Raw genomic sequence first — 20,716 nt, forward strand, 5'->3', positions numbered from 1 at the left:
AGAACTATTTACTTATGCTACAGCCAAAAGTCTCACTTAAATATACAAAATAAGAAATACCATTAAATGGAATTTGGCAAAAGTATATTTCTCAGGTCCTCCTTACACTCTTTGTGAAACACCAAAGCAAGTCTTTGATGAGACTTACACAGCTGGGGTAGTGTCACGAAGAGACTCAGGTATGGAGACCTCTTTCTGGAGTCTGAGAAACAAGGAGAACTGCCTAATGGCCAAATATGTGGGTTATCTTAAAATATACATCATTAACCAGGCTCTTAATCCTCATCTAGTCTAAGGCACCTACCCACATATCTGCTCACCAAGCTCTGAATGATCTCCTTTATGGGCACCTGAGTGGCTCATTCAGTTAAGCAGCCAACTCTTGATTTCAGCTCAGGTCATGATCTGAGGGATCTGAGATCTCCTGGGATAGAGCCCCATGTTGAGATTCCCTGTTGAGTGCAGTCTGCTCAATGATTCTTCCTCTCCCTCTGTGTCCCCGTCCTGCCGCAGCTTGTGTACATGTGTGCGCTCTCTCAAATACATAAATCTTTAAAAAAAGGAAAAAATAAATGAAAGATCCCCGTTATAGTACCTGGTCTCCCACTCTACAACCCCCCTGCCCCCATGCACACTCTGAGCAAGGCAAAGGACATACAGGTTTTCTTTGTTTTTTTTTTTAAAGATTTTATGTATTTGACAGAGAGACAGCCAGAGGGGGAGTGGGAGAGGGAGAAGCAGGCTTCCTGCATGACAGGGAACCTGATGCAGGGCTCAATTCCAGAACTCTGGGATTATGAACTGAGCTGACAACTGACGCTTAATGACTGAGCCACCCAGGTGCCCTGAGATACAGTTTCTGAAATGCGCGCACATCTTAGAGTGGAGGTCAACAGGCAGGTGACCTAAATGGAGTAAGGCTTTAAACCTAGCTCAAGTAAGAGCCCAATTCCTGACTTTCTCTCTGAAACCTGGAATTCTGTCTGGGTGCCTTGACCCCCGTGTGTCTAACACATGTGAGTCACAACAACTCTCTGAGTCCTAGCTCTCTATTCCTACGATGAGACAAGAGATGTGAAAGGAAGATTTTTAGAGCCCAGAACACCCCATGTAATTTTAAGGTGCTGATGTATGAACTAGGCTAAAGGTGTATACACGTGCAGGGGCAGGTCTGTGTGGGGATGAGAAGCTGGAAGGCTTACTCAGCCAGGATTCAGCATGGTTTCTTTCCTGTTCCTCCACTGGGAAGCACTGAAAGCATGTGGGTCCTCCCTAGACGTGGTTCCTTGCCAAAAGCCTCGGCAGCTCACTCCTCCTTTACAGTCAATGTGAGAAGGAGAAGTAATCAGACTCTGAAACAAACCTTCAGGTGTAGTTCGCTTGGACATTACTCTTCATCCAGAGAAAATGGAAGATAACCAATGAAAAAAACACACAAAATCAATGCTAGCTTTTATCTGTGGACAGCCTGCTCTGTGGGTTAAGTTTTTTTTTTTTTTAAAGATTTTATTTATTTATTTGACAGACAGAGATCACAAGCAGGCAGAGAGGCAGGCAGAGGGGGAGGGGGAAGCAGGGTACCCCACTGAGCAGATAGCCTGATGTGGGGCTCTATCCCAGGACCCTGACATCATGACCTGAGCTGAAGGCAGAGGCTTTAACCCACTGAGCCACCCAAGCACCCCTAAGTTCTGCTTTTTTGAGGCAACAGACTCCATTACTTCATCCTTCCATCATATATCTAAGCTGTCTCCAACCCTGCCCTACTCTGACCTTGGGGTGAATACAGAGAGAACAATCCCTAGCTTAACCTCAGCTTCTCCAACATATATGCAATTTGATAATACCAACAAAGAGTATTCAACTGTAATTTTATGATACTTATTTACCTAGTAGTCTGCAGCTCACAAAGCATTTTCACAACTTATCAACAAGTGAAGAGCTAGGATTTGCGGCATCAAATTCCATGTTTTGACACGTCAGTATTTAGGGCCCATCTCACTGCACATATTTTATACCTTACAAAAATAATATGAAAAATATACTGGACTGTTCTAAAAATACGAATTTTTTTTTTAATCTTTTTTTCCCCTTAAATTGGCTCCACACCCAGCATGAAGCCTGACATGGGCCTGAGATTGAGACCCAAGCTGAGATCAAGAGTTGGACACTTGGGGTGCCTGGGTAGCTCAATTGGTTAGGCGTCTGCCTTTGGCTCAGGTCATGATCCCAGAGTCCCAAGATTGAGTCCTGTATCAGGCTCCCAGCTCCATGGAGAGTTAGTCTGCTTCTCTCTCTGACCTTCTCCTCTCCATGTTCTCTCTCTCAAATAAATAAAGAAAATCTTGAAAAAAAAAAGAAAAGAAAAGAAAAAGAAAAAGAAAAAAGAGTTGGGACATTTAACCAAGCTATCCAGGCACCCAAAAAAATCCATTTTTCAAATCCTTCTGTTCTTCCTCTAGGGTTTATGCTCATTTATGGCCGTCACTCTAGGTTTATTAGATGTCTCATCAAACTTCTACTTTCTGTGATACAGTTTTATGCCCTCAACAGGCTTATCAACATTGATCTTCAGGACTTCTTGGTTCAGAAAGCCACAGTTATATGCTAAGCTTTGCAAGAATCTCAAAAAAAAAAAAAAAAAAAAAAAAAAAAAATCTAGTAAGTAAGGTCTGAGATGTTTTTATCTTATTTATTTATTTTTGGTGAAAGATTTTATTTATTTATTTGACAGTGAGAAAAGGAACATAAGCAGGGGGAGTGGGAGAGAGAGAAGCAGGTTTCCGGCTGAACAGAAAGCCAGATGCAGGGCTCAATCCCAGGACCCTGGGACTATGACCTGAGCCAAAGGCAGATGCTTAACAACTAAGCCATACAGGTGCCCCTGAGATATTTTTAATTAAAGATTTACTTATTTATTTGAGAAAGAGTGAGCGTATGGGTACAAGCAGGGGGAGAGGCAGACTCCCCACTGAGTGGAGCCCCAACATGGGGCTCAATCCCTGGAATCGTGACCTGAGTAGAAGGCAGACAGGTAACTGACTAAGCTACCCAGGCACCCTGGTCTGAGATATTTTAAACTTTTATCTTCTGCCTAGCCGAAGAGGAATTCTAAGACACTTACTCGTATTTCTCCTCAATTAATCATGGTGTTAGAAATATGGAACTTTCAAGTGGCTATATGTCCACCTGTATGCTGATTTCATCTCTATGTCATGGGTCTATATTAACCATGATCTATTCTTACTGGGAAGAAAACCAACTACTACAAGAGACTACACCTTGGGAGAAACAAGGAATAGGAAAGGACAAAAGAGTCATGTGGGACATTCATAGTCGATCTTCCAAAATCACCCAGCCATCTTACTCCCCTGAACAGAACTTTAAATGAGCAGTTGTAACTCTGCAGAAAACAAAATTAAAAAAATGAAAATCGAATGTCAAAGGACCCAAAAACCAACCCTGTAAAATTTACCTCTAATGCCAACGCAGTCTTGTCATAAGCACAGGGTACTCTTTTCTGGATGGCTTTTGCAAAGACAGGTCCATTCTGTGTGGATGGCAAAGGGTTGATCGCTGCCCCAGGAGTACTGGAAACTGCAGGTAGAGGAGTTGTGGTCTGAGGTTGAGCATAGGCATGAGCAGGTTCCGGGATCCCGTAACTATTGGAATTCCTATTCCCATGCTTTCCATGGGGTGAGGATCTCACAAGCTTTTCAACATAAGGAACAGGAATCATTCCAATCCGGCCATCCTTGTTCCGGGCGCTCCACCACTGTTCTTCGGGCTTCTCTATTATCACCAGGATCTCACCCTTTTTAAAGGGCAGGTCTTCAGCATCGTTCCCAGGAAAATCATAGAGAGTCCGTACATATTCCAAATTTTCTTCTGCTGTAGGCAGGTTGGGTGCTGATACAGATCCCATTGGTGGGCTTGGGTACCTTCAGAGAGAAAGAAAATTAACTCTAATAGGAAAATCTTAATACCAGTGTTTGTCAAACTTTTATGTAAACCTTTCTTCTCTATGATGAATTATTTCCCTATCTTCTCAGTAGTTAAGAAGGTTCTGACACTTTCATGCTCTGCAGTTTGTATGGTCTCTGAACAGACCTTGTTGAATCACATGTCAAGTGCACACACATACACACCATCTCTGTTTCACACTCACTTTTTGTTTACACAGAGATACAAGTGATCTGAATTTATTTTAAAAATCCTGAATAAGTTCAGTAGCTGCCCTCCTTAGGACCCTGTCAGACATTTTTCCTCCTGGTTGTAATCTATGGCATGCTTCCTGCACACTTTCCTGGGCATCTGTGTCCCTCAAAATACAAAAACCAGAAAAGGGTTTATACACCATACTGCATTTTATGCATAAATCATCTGAGCAAAAACACAGGGAACTTTTCACAGCAGAACTCACCAGCAAGAGCTCTCATCAAAGCATCAGTCCATAGACACCACCACACCACTCTGCTGTGCTCAGAAGATCAGCATGTATTTGCCAAGTAAGCTGCAGAATGCCCTCCCAGGGTCAGTTATAAAAGTGCAGTCCCTGTTCTCCAGTACACCCTTTCGTAATGCCTCTTCTTCAAAAAGTACAGAAGTCTCTATTCACCTAAGAAATGTTCTGAGAAGTTGCATATACATGAACTTTTGGGAAGAAAAAATTCTTTACCATTTGGTCCCTCCCACCACTTAACTTTTCTAAAGCAGAGAATCTACACCAGAGTTATAAACCCTGGGCTTCATCCAAAGAGTCTGCACCTCTGAAGTGACTACACCTGCAGAACCATCACCAGAGCCCAGTTCTAGAGTAGTCTTGAGAGAGAGTAAGCCAGGTAGGAAATACATATTTAACCACTGACCATGCTTTCCACTTTATCTTTTTTTTTTTTTTTTTAAGATTCATTTGTTTATTTGACACAGAGAGATCGATCGATCACAAGTAGGCAGAGAGCCCAATGCAGGGCTCAGTCCCAGGACCCTGAGAACACAACCTGAGCCAAAGGCAGAGGCTTAACTCACTGAGTCACCCAGGTGCCCCAGTTTTATCTTTTTTAAAAAGATTATTTATTTTTAAAAAAATCATTTATTTATCTACTTACTTAAGAGAAAGAGCCCACAAGCAGGTAGAGGGGCAGAAGGATTATGAGAATCCTCAAGCAGTCCTCCTGCTGAGAGGGGAACACAACACAAGCCTCAATCCCAGGACCCCGAGATCATGCATGACCTGAGCCAAAATCTAGAGTAGGCTGCTTAACCAACTAAGCCACCCAGACACCTGTTTTATCGTTTTATCGTCTATTAGCTCATGTCCAGTCTTTTCCTTCCCTCCAATTAATGATCTAAAAAGTTACTTCATATATCAACATGATCTCTTATGTTTAAATACTTTAATTAATGTTTTTTTCTTTATAAAAAAAGCTACCATGTTACAACATTCCGCAGAAAAGGAAAAACAAGGGATGCCTGGCTGAATCAGTTGGTAGAGCATACAACTCAGTCTCCTGGTTCTGAGTTTAAGCCCTGTGTTGGGTATAGAGCTTACTTTAAAAAACTAAAATAAAATCTTGGGGCACCTGGGTGGCTCAGTGGGTTAAAGCCTCTGCCTTCATCTCGGGTCGTGACCCAGGGTCATGGGATTGAGCCCCACATCGGGCTCTCTGCTCAGTGACGAGCCTGATTCCTCCCTCTCACTCTGCCTGCCTCTCTGCCTACTTGTGATCTCTCTCTGTCAAATAAATAAAATCTTAAAAACAACCCCCTTCCAACAAAAGAGAAAAAAAAAAAGTCCTACAGCTCCTGCCCCATCATAGCTACCTTTTCACCCCTTCCACTGGCCAAAATTAAGATTTATTCATTTGAGAGAAAGTGCTCGCACTCAGGGAGAGGGGCAGAGAGAGAGATTATCTAAGCGGACTCCCACTGAGCATGGAGCCCGAAGCCAGGCTGAATCTCATGACCCTTGAGATCAGGACCTGAGTTGAACCAAGATTTGGACGCTTAACAGATGGAGCCACGCAGGCACCAAACTTTATGGCTTTCTTAAAAAAGAGTCTTGTGTATGCCCATGCTGGTTTTTCTGCCAAATACCACACCACAGGTGTCTCCTTGTATCACTGGTCTACGTGATCATTTATTTACCTCTGTCAGGATGACATGTCAGTCTGTGAGCCTGCAGGAACTAAGCATCCCTGTGTCTCTGGATATTTAGTTTTTCTTTCTCCCTATTTGATCATCAACATCACAAAGTCTTTTTAACATAGTTTTTTGATATTCAATTTTTTAAGGGGTGGGAGGGGGAGACAGAGAGGGGGAGAATCTTAAGCAGGCTCCACACCCAACACAGAGCCCAACCTGGGGCTCAATCTCAGGGATTCTGAGATCATAGTGGAAGCCGAAACCAAGAACCAAATGAACCATCTCAGTATTAGATTTTTTGTGAAGCCTAGATTTCCAGATTAAAGAACAGAGCCATTTTCATGGCCCTTGGTACACACTGCCACACTATTTTCCAAAAGGCAGTCTTCATAATTTGGCAAAACTTTAATCTTTTAAATGTAAATGACTAGTTTAATATAGTATACTGACAACTGAATTAACAACAGTCTATGTATTATGCCATGGTGATTAGGAGCTTGATCTAAAACCTCTAGAATCTCGGGGGGGGGGTCCTGCTTCTCCCCCTCCTTCTGCTGCTCCCCCTGCTTGTGCTCACTCACATTCTCTCTGTGTCAAATAAATAAGTAAATAAAATCTTAAAACCAAACCAAACCAAACAAAAAAAACCTCTGGTGCAGCTGGGCATTAAGCATCTGCCTTTGGCTCAGGTCGTGATTCCAGGGTCCTGGGACCAAGCCCCGCATCAGGCTCCCTGCTTGGCAGAGAGCCTGCTTCTCCCTCTCCCACTCCCCGTTTGTGTTTCCTCTCTGCCTACTTGTGATCTCTGTCAAATAAATAAATAAAATCTTAAGGAAAAAAAAAAAAAGAGATAGCAGGAGTAGCAGCAGGAACAACAGTAATAAGAGTTGACACTTACTACCTGTACCAAGCACTGTTTGCAGTCCGTATAGATTTTAAATTATTTCATCCTCTCAGCAATCCTGTGATTGCTGTGATTGCTGAGATCCATCTTACATATGAGGAAGCCAATGCAAACACAGAGTTATTAGATTTGCACTCAGGCAGTCTGGTTCTAGAGTACTCACTCATAACCAGAGAGCTAGTCAGCCTTAGGAATAAACCCTGCGTCTTTTGGGTGCATGGGAATTAACGTCAGATTGTGCGTGAAACATGCACAACAGTTCCTGGTTGTTGCTGAGCACCCAGATCAGCTCCCTACTCCTACCCTCTTTAAAGTACACCTTACCTCTATTTCAAGGGCCACAGCAATCTGTAAGAAGTTTGGGTAATACTACATAAATCTCAGATACTTTACTAAAAGCACTATCAGTTCCATCTCAGACCCCATCCAAGGGTATTTCATTGTTCGTATACTTAAAAAGTTAAAAGCAGTTAGGTTTTGGGTTTGTTTGTTTTTTTAAAGATTTTATTTATTTATTTGACAGAGAGAGAGATCACAGAGAGGCAGGGAGAGAGAGAGGGGGAAGCAGGCTCCCCGCCAAGCAGAGAGCCCAATGCGGGGCTCAACCCCAGGACCCTGAGATCATGACCTGAGCTGAAGGCAGAGGTTTAACCCACTTAGCCACCCAGGTGCCCCCAAAGCAGTTAGTTCTACAATACAAACTAAGAGGACACTAGTACAGTTTCAGTGGGGATTAAGAGTAATGAAATTCATCTACCCAGGTATCCACTAGAATCACTACATACTGAGAACATGGGAGACAATGAATTAAAACCAAGTTCTTGCTCTTAAAAGACTGCCAATTTAGCATAGTTAGAGACTGGAAGACAAAAACACAGCAAAAAGAGTAACTAATGTACCATGACAGAAGCTGATAGGGTTGAGGAGCACTCAAAGGAAGGAATGAGTTCTGTTAAGGAGCAGGAAAACAGGCAAAGAGGCAATGCACTAGAAGCTGAAAACTAGCCCCCTTTGGAATTGAAAGATTTTGTTGAAGACAGGCTTACATATATTTGGGTTCTAAATCAGAACAAGACTAGAGGCCCAAAGGTTCAAAATGCTCCCTTTCCCAGGCTCCCCACAACTCACAGGGCACACTGCTCGTTCCTATAAGCACAAACTGGTAAGGCCCTCGAGGTTGACAAACTTTTTAAAAGATTGGTCTATGTTTGAGGTTTTGCGGACTACACATATGGCTTATGTTATATATTCATCTTTCTTTAAAATACAACCTTTCAAAAATATAAGAACCATTCTTAGCTTCAGTACACTATACAAAAACTTGAGTCTGGCCTAGGAGTCTGCAAACTACGGCCTGTAGGCCATTCAGCCTACTGTATACTTTTATTAAGTTTTATTACACCACAGCCAAACTCACTCACTCATTTACAGTATTGTCTATGACTGCTTTTGTGTTGTTAAGGGCATAGTTGAGAAACTATGAGAGACTATATGGTCTAAAAGCTTAAAATATTCACTATCTGCCCCCCTTATTGAAAGTTTGCTGATTCACTGTCTAGATTACTGGGTTAAAAGAGCAGAGCATGCTTTTCAACTTTCAATACATCCCTGGTGAGAAGATGTATGCAAATCTGACAACAATGGAGGGATAGCTTATACTTTCTCCATCATTATACTGCTATAATGACAATAAGGCTCATTTCCTGATTTAGTACATGCACAGATATCCCTAAATTTCACATCCATCTCCCAGCTGCACATCCCTGACATAAATTCCAAAGTCTTCCACCTGATACCCTTAAACTCCTGTATTCATCAAAATTCCCTGCAAATTACAAATAAATTCCACTGCAGACATGAAACCACGATGATGCTAGGGCAGATTATCTTGCCCTTTCTATTAGGTCTCACAGCCCAAAGTAATATGTACATAAAACTGTAACAATTCATTGTTTCTCATTTTGACTTGTTCAAGACTGTAAAAGAGCACCTGTAAACTCCTCTTTAAATTTTACATACAAAGAGGGGTGCCTGAGTGCCTCAATCAGTTAAGCACCTGCCTTTGGCTCAGGTCATTATCCTGGAGTCTTGACACTGAGCCCCACGTCGGGCTCCTTGCTCATGGAGGAGTCTGCTTCTCCCTCTGCCCCTCACCGTGCTTGTGCTCTCTCTCTCAAATAAATAAATAAAATATTTTTAAAAATAAAATAAATTTGACATACAACGAGTTTTCTAAGCCCATTCAAATACTCTAAGACCCAGGCTTCTCCCTGTCTTATGCCTACAGTCCACAGCGTACTGAGTAGGAAGGCCCTGGATGATTAACTGGAAATTGGCTTTTCCTACCTCATCAATTAACCTCCTCTCCTTTAGGTAAAAAGCACTCTCAGCTTCATGTATGAAGCACAGATAAAACACTGTCTTTAAACCTAAGCGTTAATATCTTCTAAGCCTAAAATTTCCCTCATGCAAAAGAAGGAATACAACCTCTGAGAAGAGAATTTCAAAGGTACTGGTAATCTAGTTTTTTAAAGGGGTCACATGGGGGTGCCTGGGTGGATCAGTGGGTTAAAGCTTCTGCCTTCGGCTCAGGTCAGGATCCCAGGGTCTTGGATCGAGCCCCCCATCGGGCTCTCTGCTCAGCAGGGAGCCTGCTTCCCTTCCTCTCTCTCTGCCTAATTGTGATCTCTGTCAAATAAATAAAATCTTTAAAAAATAAATAATAAAGGGGTCCCATGGGTATTGGTGAATTGTATTATATACACGTATATACATATTTTCTTGTATGTATGAAAGTATTTCACAGTAAAAAGTTGGAAAACAAAACAAAATTCTTTTTAAAGATTTATTTATTGGGGTGCCTGGGTGGCTCAGTTAGTTAAGTGCAGACTTGATTTTGGCTCAGGGCATGATCTCTCGGCCCTGGGACTGAGCCCAGCATTAGGCTCCCTGCTCACTGGAGTCTGCTTGTCTCCCTCTCTCTCTGCTTGCTCTGTCTCACTCTCAAATAAATAAATCTTAAATATATATATTAACATATATTTATATTATCCTTGTATATAATACAAATATATAAAATATTTTATATAATATATAATATAAACACATAAAGCTTATAATATAAATATGCATACACATAAATATATAAATATAAATATACAGACTTGAGAGAGTGTCACAAGTTGGGGGGGCAGAGGCAGAGAATCCTCAGACAGAGCTGAGCCCCCACCACCTTTTTCTCCCCTCCTCATCTCTTCTTTCAAGCCTTCGCTGACCCCTCAGTTGATCATTCTTGCTTTTAAGCTCCCAAGGTATTCTATTTTAACTTGTTCAATATACTGAACTTTTCAAGAGCTAAAACCCAAGATAACTCCCATTACATGCCTTAAGACTAGTACTGGGCTTTGGTTTAACTCTGGCTCAAATACAGTGAAATTCCTGCTAAGAAAAATAAAATGCCAAAGACATAAGGAAGCATTTCCCACTCCTGTTTCTATCCTTTTTTCCCCTCCTTCTGAAAACACAGAAACTTCAGCACCCCAATTCTCTATATCCGGTTTAATTCTGTTATAAAGACACTCTTCAGCTCACCACTGTTCCATCCATGCTCTCAGTCATCATTCCAGACTAGTTGCCACATGCCTAATGGCCCCACCTTACGTGGTGTGATCTTAGTTCTGATTCTAAAATAATGTGAACTCCCACTAATAAGCACTGTCCCCTTTTACTTATCAGGAACAACTAAAATATTTTAGCCTGAAGGAAACCTAGAAATAATCTAGTCCAACTCTTTAGGTCAAAAGAAAAAATTCTTTCTACGGTTAAAAAAAATATGTATCTGCATTTGAGTTTTAAATAAGAGAAAAGTCACAAATCAAATGGCTACCAGTACTTTACATACCCTGGGAACACAACTCTTAACTGGGCAAGCTTCCTCTCCCAGCATAATGACCATGTTCTTGTATCTTATCTGAATCAAATTCAGATGATTTAAACTACTGGTAAGAGGAAAATCAAAGATTTATTCACAGTGCCAAATTCTATGCTAATCAAAATTACTGGTAATCTCCTCCACTCCTAATTCTAGAAGTCCAGATTTGAGTTCCCTCAAATATTTAGAAAAGGTGATGTGGGTGGTATGACCATGTGGTCAGTGGCATCCTCTGGTCCATGCAGGGTTTGGCTTCTGCTTCACAAGTGGGAGGGCCCTCTTCTGCGCACTCAGGTTAAGCTGGGCATCCTTTTTCAACTATTCTATCATAGTAGACAGCATGGAAATGGCCTTTTAAAAAAAATCTCAGCACCAGGGATGCCTGGGTGGCTCAGTCAATTAAGTGTCTGCCTTCAGTTCAAGTCATGACCTCAGGATGCTGGGATTGAGTCCCACACGGGGCTCCTTGCTCAGAAGGGAGTTTGCTGTTCCCATTGCTTGCGCTCTCTCTGACAAATAAATCTTAAACAAACAAACAAACTCCGCACCAGTAACCTTCTCAAGAATATGACAGGGATTGTTGAGTCAACGTTAGTTCCGTGTTACTAAGTACACGAGATTTGCAATGTCTGTTGACAAAAATCAAAGATTTTCTCTAAGGGTCCACCTGCCTCAGTTAAAAAACTTTACTTTTCAGCTTTTCCTCCTAGCCTTCATATAGTTGCATAAGCTAAAGCTAGAGAATTATATAAACAAAGCAAGCTATGCAAAACACAGCTTCTAAAACACAGGAAAATGGCTTTCATATCTAAACAATTTACTTAGGAACCTTCTGAAACATTCTGTTGTTAAACTGGAAATCACCTCCATTAAATAAAAAACACCAGCACTTACCTAAATGTTTTTTAAAGAAGATTTTATTTATTTGCCAGTGAGAGAGAGAGAGAGAGATATCAAGCAGGGGAGCACCAGGCAGAGAGGGAAAGGGAGAAGCAGGCTCCCTGCTGAGGAGCCTAATGGCTCCATGATGTGGGGCTCAATCCCAGAACCCTGGGATCATGACCCTAGCTGAAAGCAGATGCTTAACCAACTAAGCCACCCAGGAGTCCCTACCTGAATATTAACAGTAACTTAGTGAACAGATCTTAAAAATATTTATAGTCAAATAAATTGGAAGTGAAAACCACCACAGGTTTTATCTACCAGAACTATAACAGAAAAATTACCCCTACATCTGGGATGCCTGGGTGGCTGGCCTGGTTTAAGTGCCGAACTCTTGGTTTTGACTCAAGTCATGATCTCAGGGTCTGCCTGTCCCTCTCCCTCTGCTCCTCCCTGGCACTAGCTCCCCCTCTCATAAATAAAATTAAAATCTTAAAAAAAAAATTACAACCACATTCTGCAAGAATCCTTTAGGGCCACTCAATCAACAAAAGCCATCTGACATGATATTTGACACTTTTTTGGGGGTTAAATTTAAAATCCACCACAGGAACACCACAGACAAATACAAAAAGCAATTAATAAGATAAACTGAGAGGACACAAAGTTACAAATGTACCAAGTCATCTTTGTTTCTTCCTTTCTCTTCCCTCACCATATTCCCTCCCATCAGCAACATCAATCAACTCCAAAACAGGCACCTCCAAGTCACAGCTCTAGATCAGTCTATATGACCTGTGACAAATATATCATCAGCCACCATCCTTTTGCACCCAGATAACAGTGACAACTCCAGATCACTCCTGTGCTTCAAACTCCTTCAATGGCACCCATTGCATCTGAAATAAAATCCAATTGCCTTGGGGCACCTGAGTGGCTCACTGGGTTGAGCCTCTGCCTTCGGCTCAGGTCATGATCTTGGGTTCCTGGGATCAAGTCTCGCATCCGGCTCTCTGCTCAGCAGGGAGCCTGCTACCCTCTCTCTTTGCCTGCCTCCCTGCCTACTCGTGATCTCTCTCTCTGTGTCAAATAAATAAAATCTTAAAAAAAAAAAAATCCAATTGCCTTATCTTCACCATTACATCCCCTAACTCTTCTTATAGAACCCCTATATTTAAGCACCACACTTCCAACCCAACAGCTATCTTTCTGACCTCAGGACTTTGTGTAAGCTTTTCCCTATTACTGGAAGGCTCTTCCCCCCTTCTTAGCCCAGACTTTACCAAGGCTTGCCTCTTCTCTACCCTTAGATAGATAGCTTCAGGCTTTCCCTGACCACACTGTGTCAGGTAGGTCCCTCCTATTATATTCTCTCTGCTCAGCCTCATTTCCTTCATAGCATTTATTAATGTTGTATTTCATTTATTTTCCTATTTTAGTTTGTCTATTCCAATAAAAAGGAAGTTCTATTGTGGAGAAAGTACGTTGGCCATCCATTGTTCTCAGTCCCCATCACTGGGATATAACTCTTGTAAATATCTGAATAAAAATATAAAACTAGGGGTGCCTGGGTGACTCAGCTGGTTAAATGTCTGTGTTTGGCTTGGGTCATAATCCCAGGGTCTGGGGATAGAGCTCCACACTGGGCTCCCTGCTTAGTTGGGAGTCTGCCTCCTCCTCTCCATCTGCCTCTCCCCCAGCTCATGCTCTTTCTCCTGCGCGGGCTCTGTCTCTCTCAAATAAATGAAAAAAATTTTTTTAAATTCATTTGACAGAAGAGACACAGCAAGAAAGGGAACACAGGCAAGGAGAGTTGGAGAGGGGCAGAGAGACAGAATATCCAAGAAGGGCACCTGGGTGGCTCAGTGGGTTAAAGACTCTGCCTTCAGCTCAGGTCATGATCCCAGGGTCCTGGGATTGAGGCCCACATCGGGCTCTCTGCTAAGCAGGGAGCCTGCTTCCCTTCCTCTCTCTGCCTACTTGTGATCTCTCTCTCTAATAAATAAATGAAATTTAAAAAAAAAAAAAAAAAAAAGAATATCCAAGGAATATCCCCAGGACCCCAGGATCACAACCCAAGCTGAAGGCAGATGCCCAACAACTGAGCCACCCAGGCGCCTCTCAAAATCTTTTTAAAAAAATATAAAACTAAATGTTGCGGAACATTCCAATAAAAAAGATCAGACTGGAAAACAAACACCAGTCCTTAAGTTCCAAGAAAGTCATACAATTCTAATTTTTCAATAAGCAATATTTAAAAAATGAACTTTTAGCAAAAGGGTACGAAACTCTGGCCTAATGAGCTCAGTTTTGATGCCTAAACCACTTAAAGTATCTTGTTTGAGGTGTGAAGAGGCATTAAACTGACTTCCATTTGGCCAAGACTTTACAAGGTACCTCTAGTTTTCTATAAAGTCTGAAAACCTATCAAACCAATCTTCGAATTTTAGGCTGGGGGAGAAAATCCAAAGATTAAGAAAGTAAATTCAGTCCAGATCGAATTCAAACAGAATTGTGATCACAGTCCTGAGATACCGGTGGAATATAAAAACCTAAATTACAGCAACATGCCTGGGGCAGAAAGTGAAGAGGAGGAGAAACAATTACAGCTGCATGTAAGTGGGAGGGTCAGGGAAAGGCCCTATTATTTGAGGAGCCTGGAATGGCAGTTAAGATTTCTTTTTTTTTTTTTTTTTAGATTTTATTTGATAGAGATTACAAGTAGTCAGAGAGACAGGCAAAAAGAGAGGAGGAAGCAGGTTCCCCACTGAGCAGAGAGCCTGATGTGGGGCTGGATCCCAGAACACTGAGACCATGACCTGAGCTGAAGGCAGAGGCTTTAACCCACTGAGCCACCCAGGCGCCCCAGCAGTTAAGATTTCAATAGGTGAGGTGAGGGGTGGGGTGGGGTTAAGCAGTCAACCTAGAGCCAGGAGCCCAACCAACAGCTGGAGCAAAGGTACAAAAGTGTGAGAAGGTAGGCAAGAACTGCTACCAGGGATTAAATGAGTTGCTTAATGGGACTGCACTAAAGGAAGAACAAGGTGGGGACAGGGAGGAGGACAGGCATCCAAAACAGAAAAGTTATGTCTGGTATCTGGAAAGGCCCATGTATGAAAAATGTGGAGTTGTTTTTGTTGGTAATGAGGGCCACCGCAGCATACTTCTTTTTCTCTCTAGAAGGAGATCAAACCATTTACTCGCACATTCTGAAACAGCAGTAATACCTGTCACCTCAAAGCAAGCACAATGTCTTGCACATAGCATGGCTTAATAAATGCCTGAAATTAATGCTATTAATTAATCTCTATGAGTTGGAAAAGTAATTCACTGAAATATATTAAAAATCTCATAGCTGGTTCTAATCTTTTCTCCAACCCCTCATATTAGAATATACTGTGCTCAAAGTTGACTCCAATTACCAGCATCTCTGGGGACCTGGAGATTTCACCAATCAGATTCTTGATGCCTAGGTCTTTGTTATACACTATTTGATTTATATTCACTTTCTCCCAGTTTTTAAAGTCCATTTAGTTCAGCAGTTAATCTTACAGTCATTATACTGTCATGGCTTTGTTTCCTCTTATTCCATGGAAGCAACACTTACCCATCTAGTGGGTGCTCCTTAATTATCATAGCTCTTAATGGTTAAAGCTCAGAGGACTATCTTCTCAGCAAATCTATAAAGTCAGAAACACCTCATTCCAAAAATGAGCACCCTAAACTTTAAAAACATAAGTTCAAGAAGCAAAATGGGCAGTAAAATACCTTTCATTTAAAAAAATTCCAGGAAATTTCTTCAGTTCAAATTTGGCATAATTTAAATAAAAGAAACGTAATAAAACACTGAAGACAAGTTAAAGCAAATCATCAAATAAAATAATGCATTCTACTTGGAAAAGAAGACCTGGATGCTTAACTTTACTAAATCATTTAGACTTACAAATGTACAAAACGTACGTCTTCAACTAGGATAGAATTAAGAAGGTGTAGCTCAAAAATTTCCCTTTGTTATTAACATTCTAGCTTTATTACTCCTTAGAACTTAATCAAATGGATTTCTGGCCTATTAATGGTCCAGCTTGGGGTCAACTACAAAATAAAAACTCAAAAATATATCCTCGCTGAAGCCGGTGCACCTTCTGTAACTACAAAACAAAAGGTGTCTGGTGTAATTCAAACCTGGCACCAAGGTATCAATATACAGTTCTGATATTTAAATTTTTTTAAATACAGTTCTGTTATTTCACCGTTAAAGGTTTGTATCTATAAAGACTCAGGCATTTCCATTTATTGACTATTTGTTCCAAAGGCTGCAGACCAAGAGTTCTCAAACCGGAGCAGGGAGCCCAAGAACCTTGAATGGTGTGTAAAGTTGTGTGTACGTGCATTTTTAGGGAGGGGGAAATGCCACGGCTACCTTAAGAGAAATGCCACAGCTACCTTAAGATTCTCAAAGAAGTCTGTGGTCCAAAAAAGGTTTAAAAACAAAAACTCTTTAGTAGGGTACTCAATAGATAACGTGACTAAAGGCAAAAAGCGGGCATTTTAGCTATGCAACCGCCGTTTAACAAATTTAAAACGCATCCCCTCATCCAGTGACCCAAATCCTGACACTATTCTTCCGTTCAGAACGCCTTCTGGAAAATCATTTGGTTCAGAATGGGGTGAAACGGGTTCAATCACCCCCCCCACCCCCTACTCTTCGATCCCAAGCGAACCGTTCTTTACCCTCCTCGGCGGTCGGAGCCAGCTGTGCGCCCGGGGAAGCGCGGGCGCTAGCGTACCTGGGTGCGGGCTCTATTAGCGTGGTGGTGTCCAGGTAGTGAATCTTGTAGAACTCCAGCAGGGCCGGCAAGTGATCAAACTCCTGGTCCCCGATCTTAAAACGACGGTTGGGCAGCGAGTTGATGATGTAGTGGGAGACCCGCGAGTTCTCGGACACCGACAGCACATAATCCCCGGGGCAGGTGGAGGAATCGCGAACTAGGAACATACCGTGGCGCTGCCCCTGGAGCCGGGTCTGAGCCTCCTGGCGAGACACCGGCCCCATGTACCAGGCAGAGCGGTCTGAGGAGTCGAACCTAGCGGAGGACATGGTGTCGGACCGCGGCTCTGCGGCGATTCGGGGCGGCGGCTGCTCTCGTCTGTTCTGGACGCCTTTGCCCGACAGACGGCTTTGCGGCCAAGGAAGGGCCTTTTGGCACACCTCGAGGCGCAATTACAGGGCCGAGCCAGCACCTTCCTCTCGGCTCCGGGCCCGCAGCATCCTCCACCGCCGCCCGCTGCGCCGGGACCGCCTCACGGAGGGAGCCGGCCCGGGGAATGCAGGGCACAGCCCGAGGTCGGGACGGGAGAAGCCGAGCCGCAGCGGAGGCCGCCCCGGGGTTCTCAGGCTGCCTGGCGTACCGAGGGTGCTTTCAGTCACTCCTGGCCCGGAACGCGCCGACTCCGCGCCCCCCCCCAAGTCTCTGCAGTGATCCCTGCCGCCACACGAAGCACCGGACTCCCAGGAGCGTCGCGCCTCCGGGGCGGTTTTTGCCCAGCCCGTTCCCAGGAGCCACAGCAACAAAATGGCGGACGCGGGAGAAGCTGCCGGCCACCTCCCCCTCCGCCCAGTGCTCTCGATCTGCGCACGCGCGGGCTCTGGCTCCCAGCTGCCGCCCGGGCCCTCCCCGTGACGTTACATGGCGCGGCCAATCAGGAGCACGGTGGTGACGGTCGGGGCGTGCGCCGCTTTCGGCCGCTCCCGCGTTCTGGCAGCAAGGGAGGAGGTGGAGGAGGCGGAGGAGGCGAAGGAGGAGGGGGAGGAGGCGGAGGAGGCGGAGGAGGAGGGGGTGGCGGGGGTGGCGGGGGTGGTGGAGGAGGAGGTGGCTGCAGCCACTCCCTTCCTGGGCTGCGGTGCGCCGCCGGGGGCGCTGACGCTGCGGGCTGGCCCCGCTCTGGCAGGAAAACAGCTGGAGTCGAGAGGCAGCGGCATTTCGAAAACCTGATCAGCGAACAAAGCATAAGAGCATGCGGAATCTCTCTGGCCTTGGAGGCGTGGCACTGAGGTGACTTGGCTGGCAGAGGGGCTCAAGGGGTCCCGTGCCGCGGGAGACAAACGGGCGGACAGGCCTGAGTGGGTCCAAGGGGCTCTGGTAGGAGATGGCCGTGGGGACTGCGGGGACCAGCAGATAAGGACCAGCTGACCTAGACCCGAGGTGGCCTGATGTAGGCCAAGGGACCCAGAGTGGCCAGGAGACTCAACAAGCACAAATGGTGGTTTGTGAAGGTTGGATCAAAAGGATTAAGTGATCTAGGAAGTCTACCGTCTGCTGCAATCTGGCTATCATTAGCTCTTAAGTGATAAGTAAAATGCAGACTCCTCTGGGCTTGGCCTGAAGACCTAGTAGGCTCCGGATTCTGCTGTTTCTCTAGTTAATCTTCTCGCATTCCCCCTGGCTGACCCTGTTCCCACCAGGTCCGTGTAACCTGTCTCCACGCCCTGCACCCCGCACTAGAATGAAATTACCAGAGAGCTGGGATCTTGTCTGTCTTCTTCACTGCTGGGCCTACCTAGCACAGCGTCTGGACCTGACCTGATGCTGAAATATTTGTTGAATGATTGACTATTGAGAAAAAAACACCAGGCTATTGGTGCCAGGTTATTGGTAGCACTACCCCTGGAACTGGAGAGACAGAAAAGCATGTCCAAGAAGGGAGACGCAGGCAGTACAAACCTATACTTAGATTCCTTTGTCAATGGAATTTCGTTTTGGCCGTTTGCATCCCTCACGTTGGACATATACTAGATTCTAGGTTGGTGGGTGATATCCATCATAGGGTAAGCTAAAGGAGAAATGTCAAGGTTTAGTGCCTTTTTGTGGCTCATCCTAAGTAGATTTTCATCCCCCACCCCTATACTGTCATGTTGTATTATTCTGAGGTATAATTTGAACAACTCAAAATTTGAAGCTGACTGTTTGGATTCAAATCCTGCTCCCAGCTGACTACCTGGGTTACCCTGGGCCAGTTACTTAATCATTCCATAGCTCATATATTAAACAAGCTAATACACATAAAATGCTTGGAATAGTGCCTGATACCTGCCCCCCTCACCCCATCTCTCAAATAAATAAAATCTTAAAAAAAAAACAATGCTTGACATTAAACATCATATGAGATTTTTTATTGCTCTCTATAAAATAAATAAAATCTTTTTAAATAAAAAAATAAGATTTTATTTATTTATTAGAGAGAGTGTGAAATGAGCAGGGGGCATGGGCAGAGGGAGAGGAAGAAGCAGACATGTTGCTGAGCTCCATTTAGGTTCATCCCAGGACCCTGAGATCATGACCTGAGTGATGATCTTAAGCAGGTGCTTAACTGAGCCATCCAGGAACCCCCAGGAAGCTTATTTTATTTTTATTTTTTTAAAGCTTCTGGCTCACTAACACAATTTCTTCTACCTCTCTAAATACACTTTCTTGGGGCGCCTGGGTGGCTCAGTGGGTTGAGCCGCTGCTTTCGGTTCAGGTCATGATCTCAGGGTCCTGGGATCGAGTCCCGCATCGGGCTCTCTGCTCAGCAAGGAGCCTGCTTCCCTCTCTCTCTCTCTCTCTCTCTCTGCCTGCCTCTCCATCTACTGTAAAATAAATAAATAAAATCTTAAAAAAAATAAATAAAAAATAAAAAAATAAATACACTTTGTTTTTTTTGGTTTTTAGATTTTATTTATTTATTTACTTGTCGGACAGAGAGCACAAACAGAGCTACAGGCGGAGCAGGCAGAAGAAGAAGCAGGCTGAGCAGGAAGCCTGATACAGGACTCGATTTCTGGACACTGGGATCATGAACTGAGCCAAAGGCAGATGCTTAACAGACTGAGCCACTCATGGGTCCCTTTCTTGGTCTTTTTTTTTTTTTTCAAGATTTTTTTTATTTATTTGACAGAGATCACAAGTAGGCAGAGAGGCAGGCAGAGAGAGAGGAAGGGAAGCAGGCTCCCTGCTGAGCAGAGAGCCTGATGCGGGGCTGGATCCCAGCACCCTGGGATCATGACCTGAGCAGCGGCTTAACCAACTGAGCCACCCAGGCACCCCTCTCAGTCTTTTTGATAGCACCTTTCTCTCCAGCCTTTCTGTGTAGAAGCTCATCCCTTAATCTCTCTACAGCTTCTCCTTTGATAGGCTAATCATGAACCCTTTAGGAGTCACCAATAGGTGACTCTGAAACACAGATATTCTAAAAGTAGAACAAAATCTGACCATCCCCTATGATTTCTGTGCAAACCACTGTGGTCATAGCTTAAGTTCTTACCGCATTCCATTGTGATTGCTTATAAGCTTCTCTCTCTTCCTAATTCGAGCATCTGGAGGCCAGCCTACTTTACTATTACTTTTTGTATTCCCAGTGCCTAACACAGTGCCCAGCACATATTATATGCTTAATAAATAGTGTTTGAGGGGCGCCTGGGTGGCTCAGTGGGTTAAGCCACTGCCTTTGGCTCAGGTCATGATCTCACGTTTCTGGGATCGAGTCCCGCATCAGGCTCTCTGCTGAGAGCCTGCTTCCCTCTCTATCTCTCTCTGCCTCCCTCTCTGTCTACTTGTGATCTCTCTCTCTGTCAAATAAATAAATAAATAAATCTTTAAAAAAAAAATAAATAGTGTTTGAATGTAGGTGGATAAGGATGAGAAGCCAGGGAAAAATGAAGATTGATTGTAGTGAAGATAAAGAGAGGGTGTTACTATTTCCTGTTAATTAAAATAATAACTATATTTCAAATAGTTATTTGGACCTGATGTTTAGCTCTATATCAACCCCTGTGTTCAAGGCAAGCTTCCATTTGGATTAAATTGTGCCTTTCAGCT

The 20,716-nt window shown here is 43.6% G+C and overlaps 1 protein-coding gene across 1 annotated transcript in view; it reads right to left on the minus strand.

Annotated features, from left to right (window-relative positions):
• The window catches only part of CRKL (CRK like proto-oncogene, adaptor protein), a 38,088-nt gene extending 20,550 nt beyond the window's left edge, over positions 1-17,538 (minus strand). The window contains exons 1-2 of the mRNA XM_082697740.1: positions 16,649-17,538; positions 3,476-3,941 (exon numbers count right to left, since the gene is read on the minus strand). Coding sequence (XP_082553866.1) covers positions 3,476-3,941; positions 16,649-16,959 — 777 coding nt within the window. The 5' untranslated portion in view covers positions 16,960-17,538. The remainder of the gene's footprint in view (positions 1-3,475; positions 3,942-16,648) is intronic.
• Between the last annotated feature and the right edge of the window lie 3,178 nt (positions 17,539-20,716).

The sequence above is a fragment of the Mustela nivalis genome (assembly GCF_964662115.1).
Source record: "Mustela nivalis genome assembly, chromosome: 14".
In the NCBI taxonomy this organism is placed as follows: domain Eukaryota; kingdom Metazoa; phylum Chordata; class Mammalia; order Carnivora; family Mustelidae; genus Mustela; species Mustela nivalis.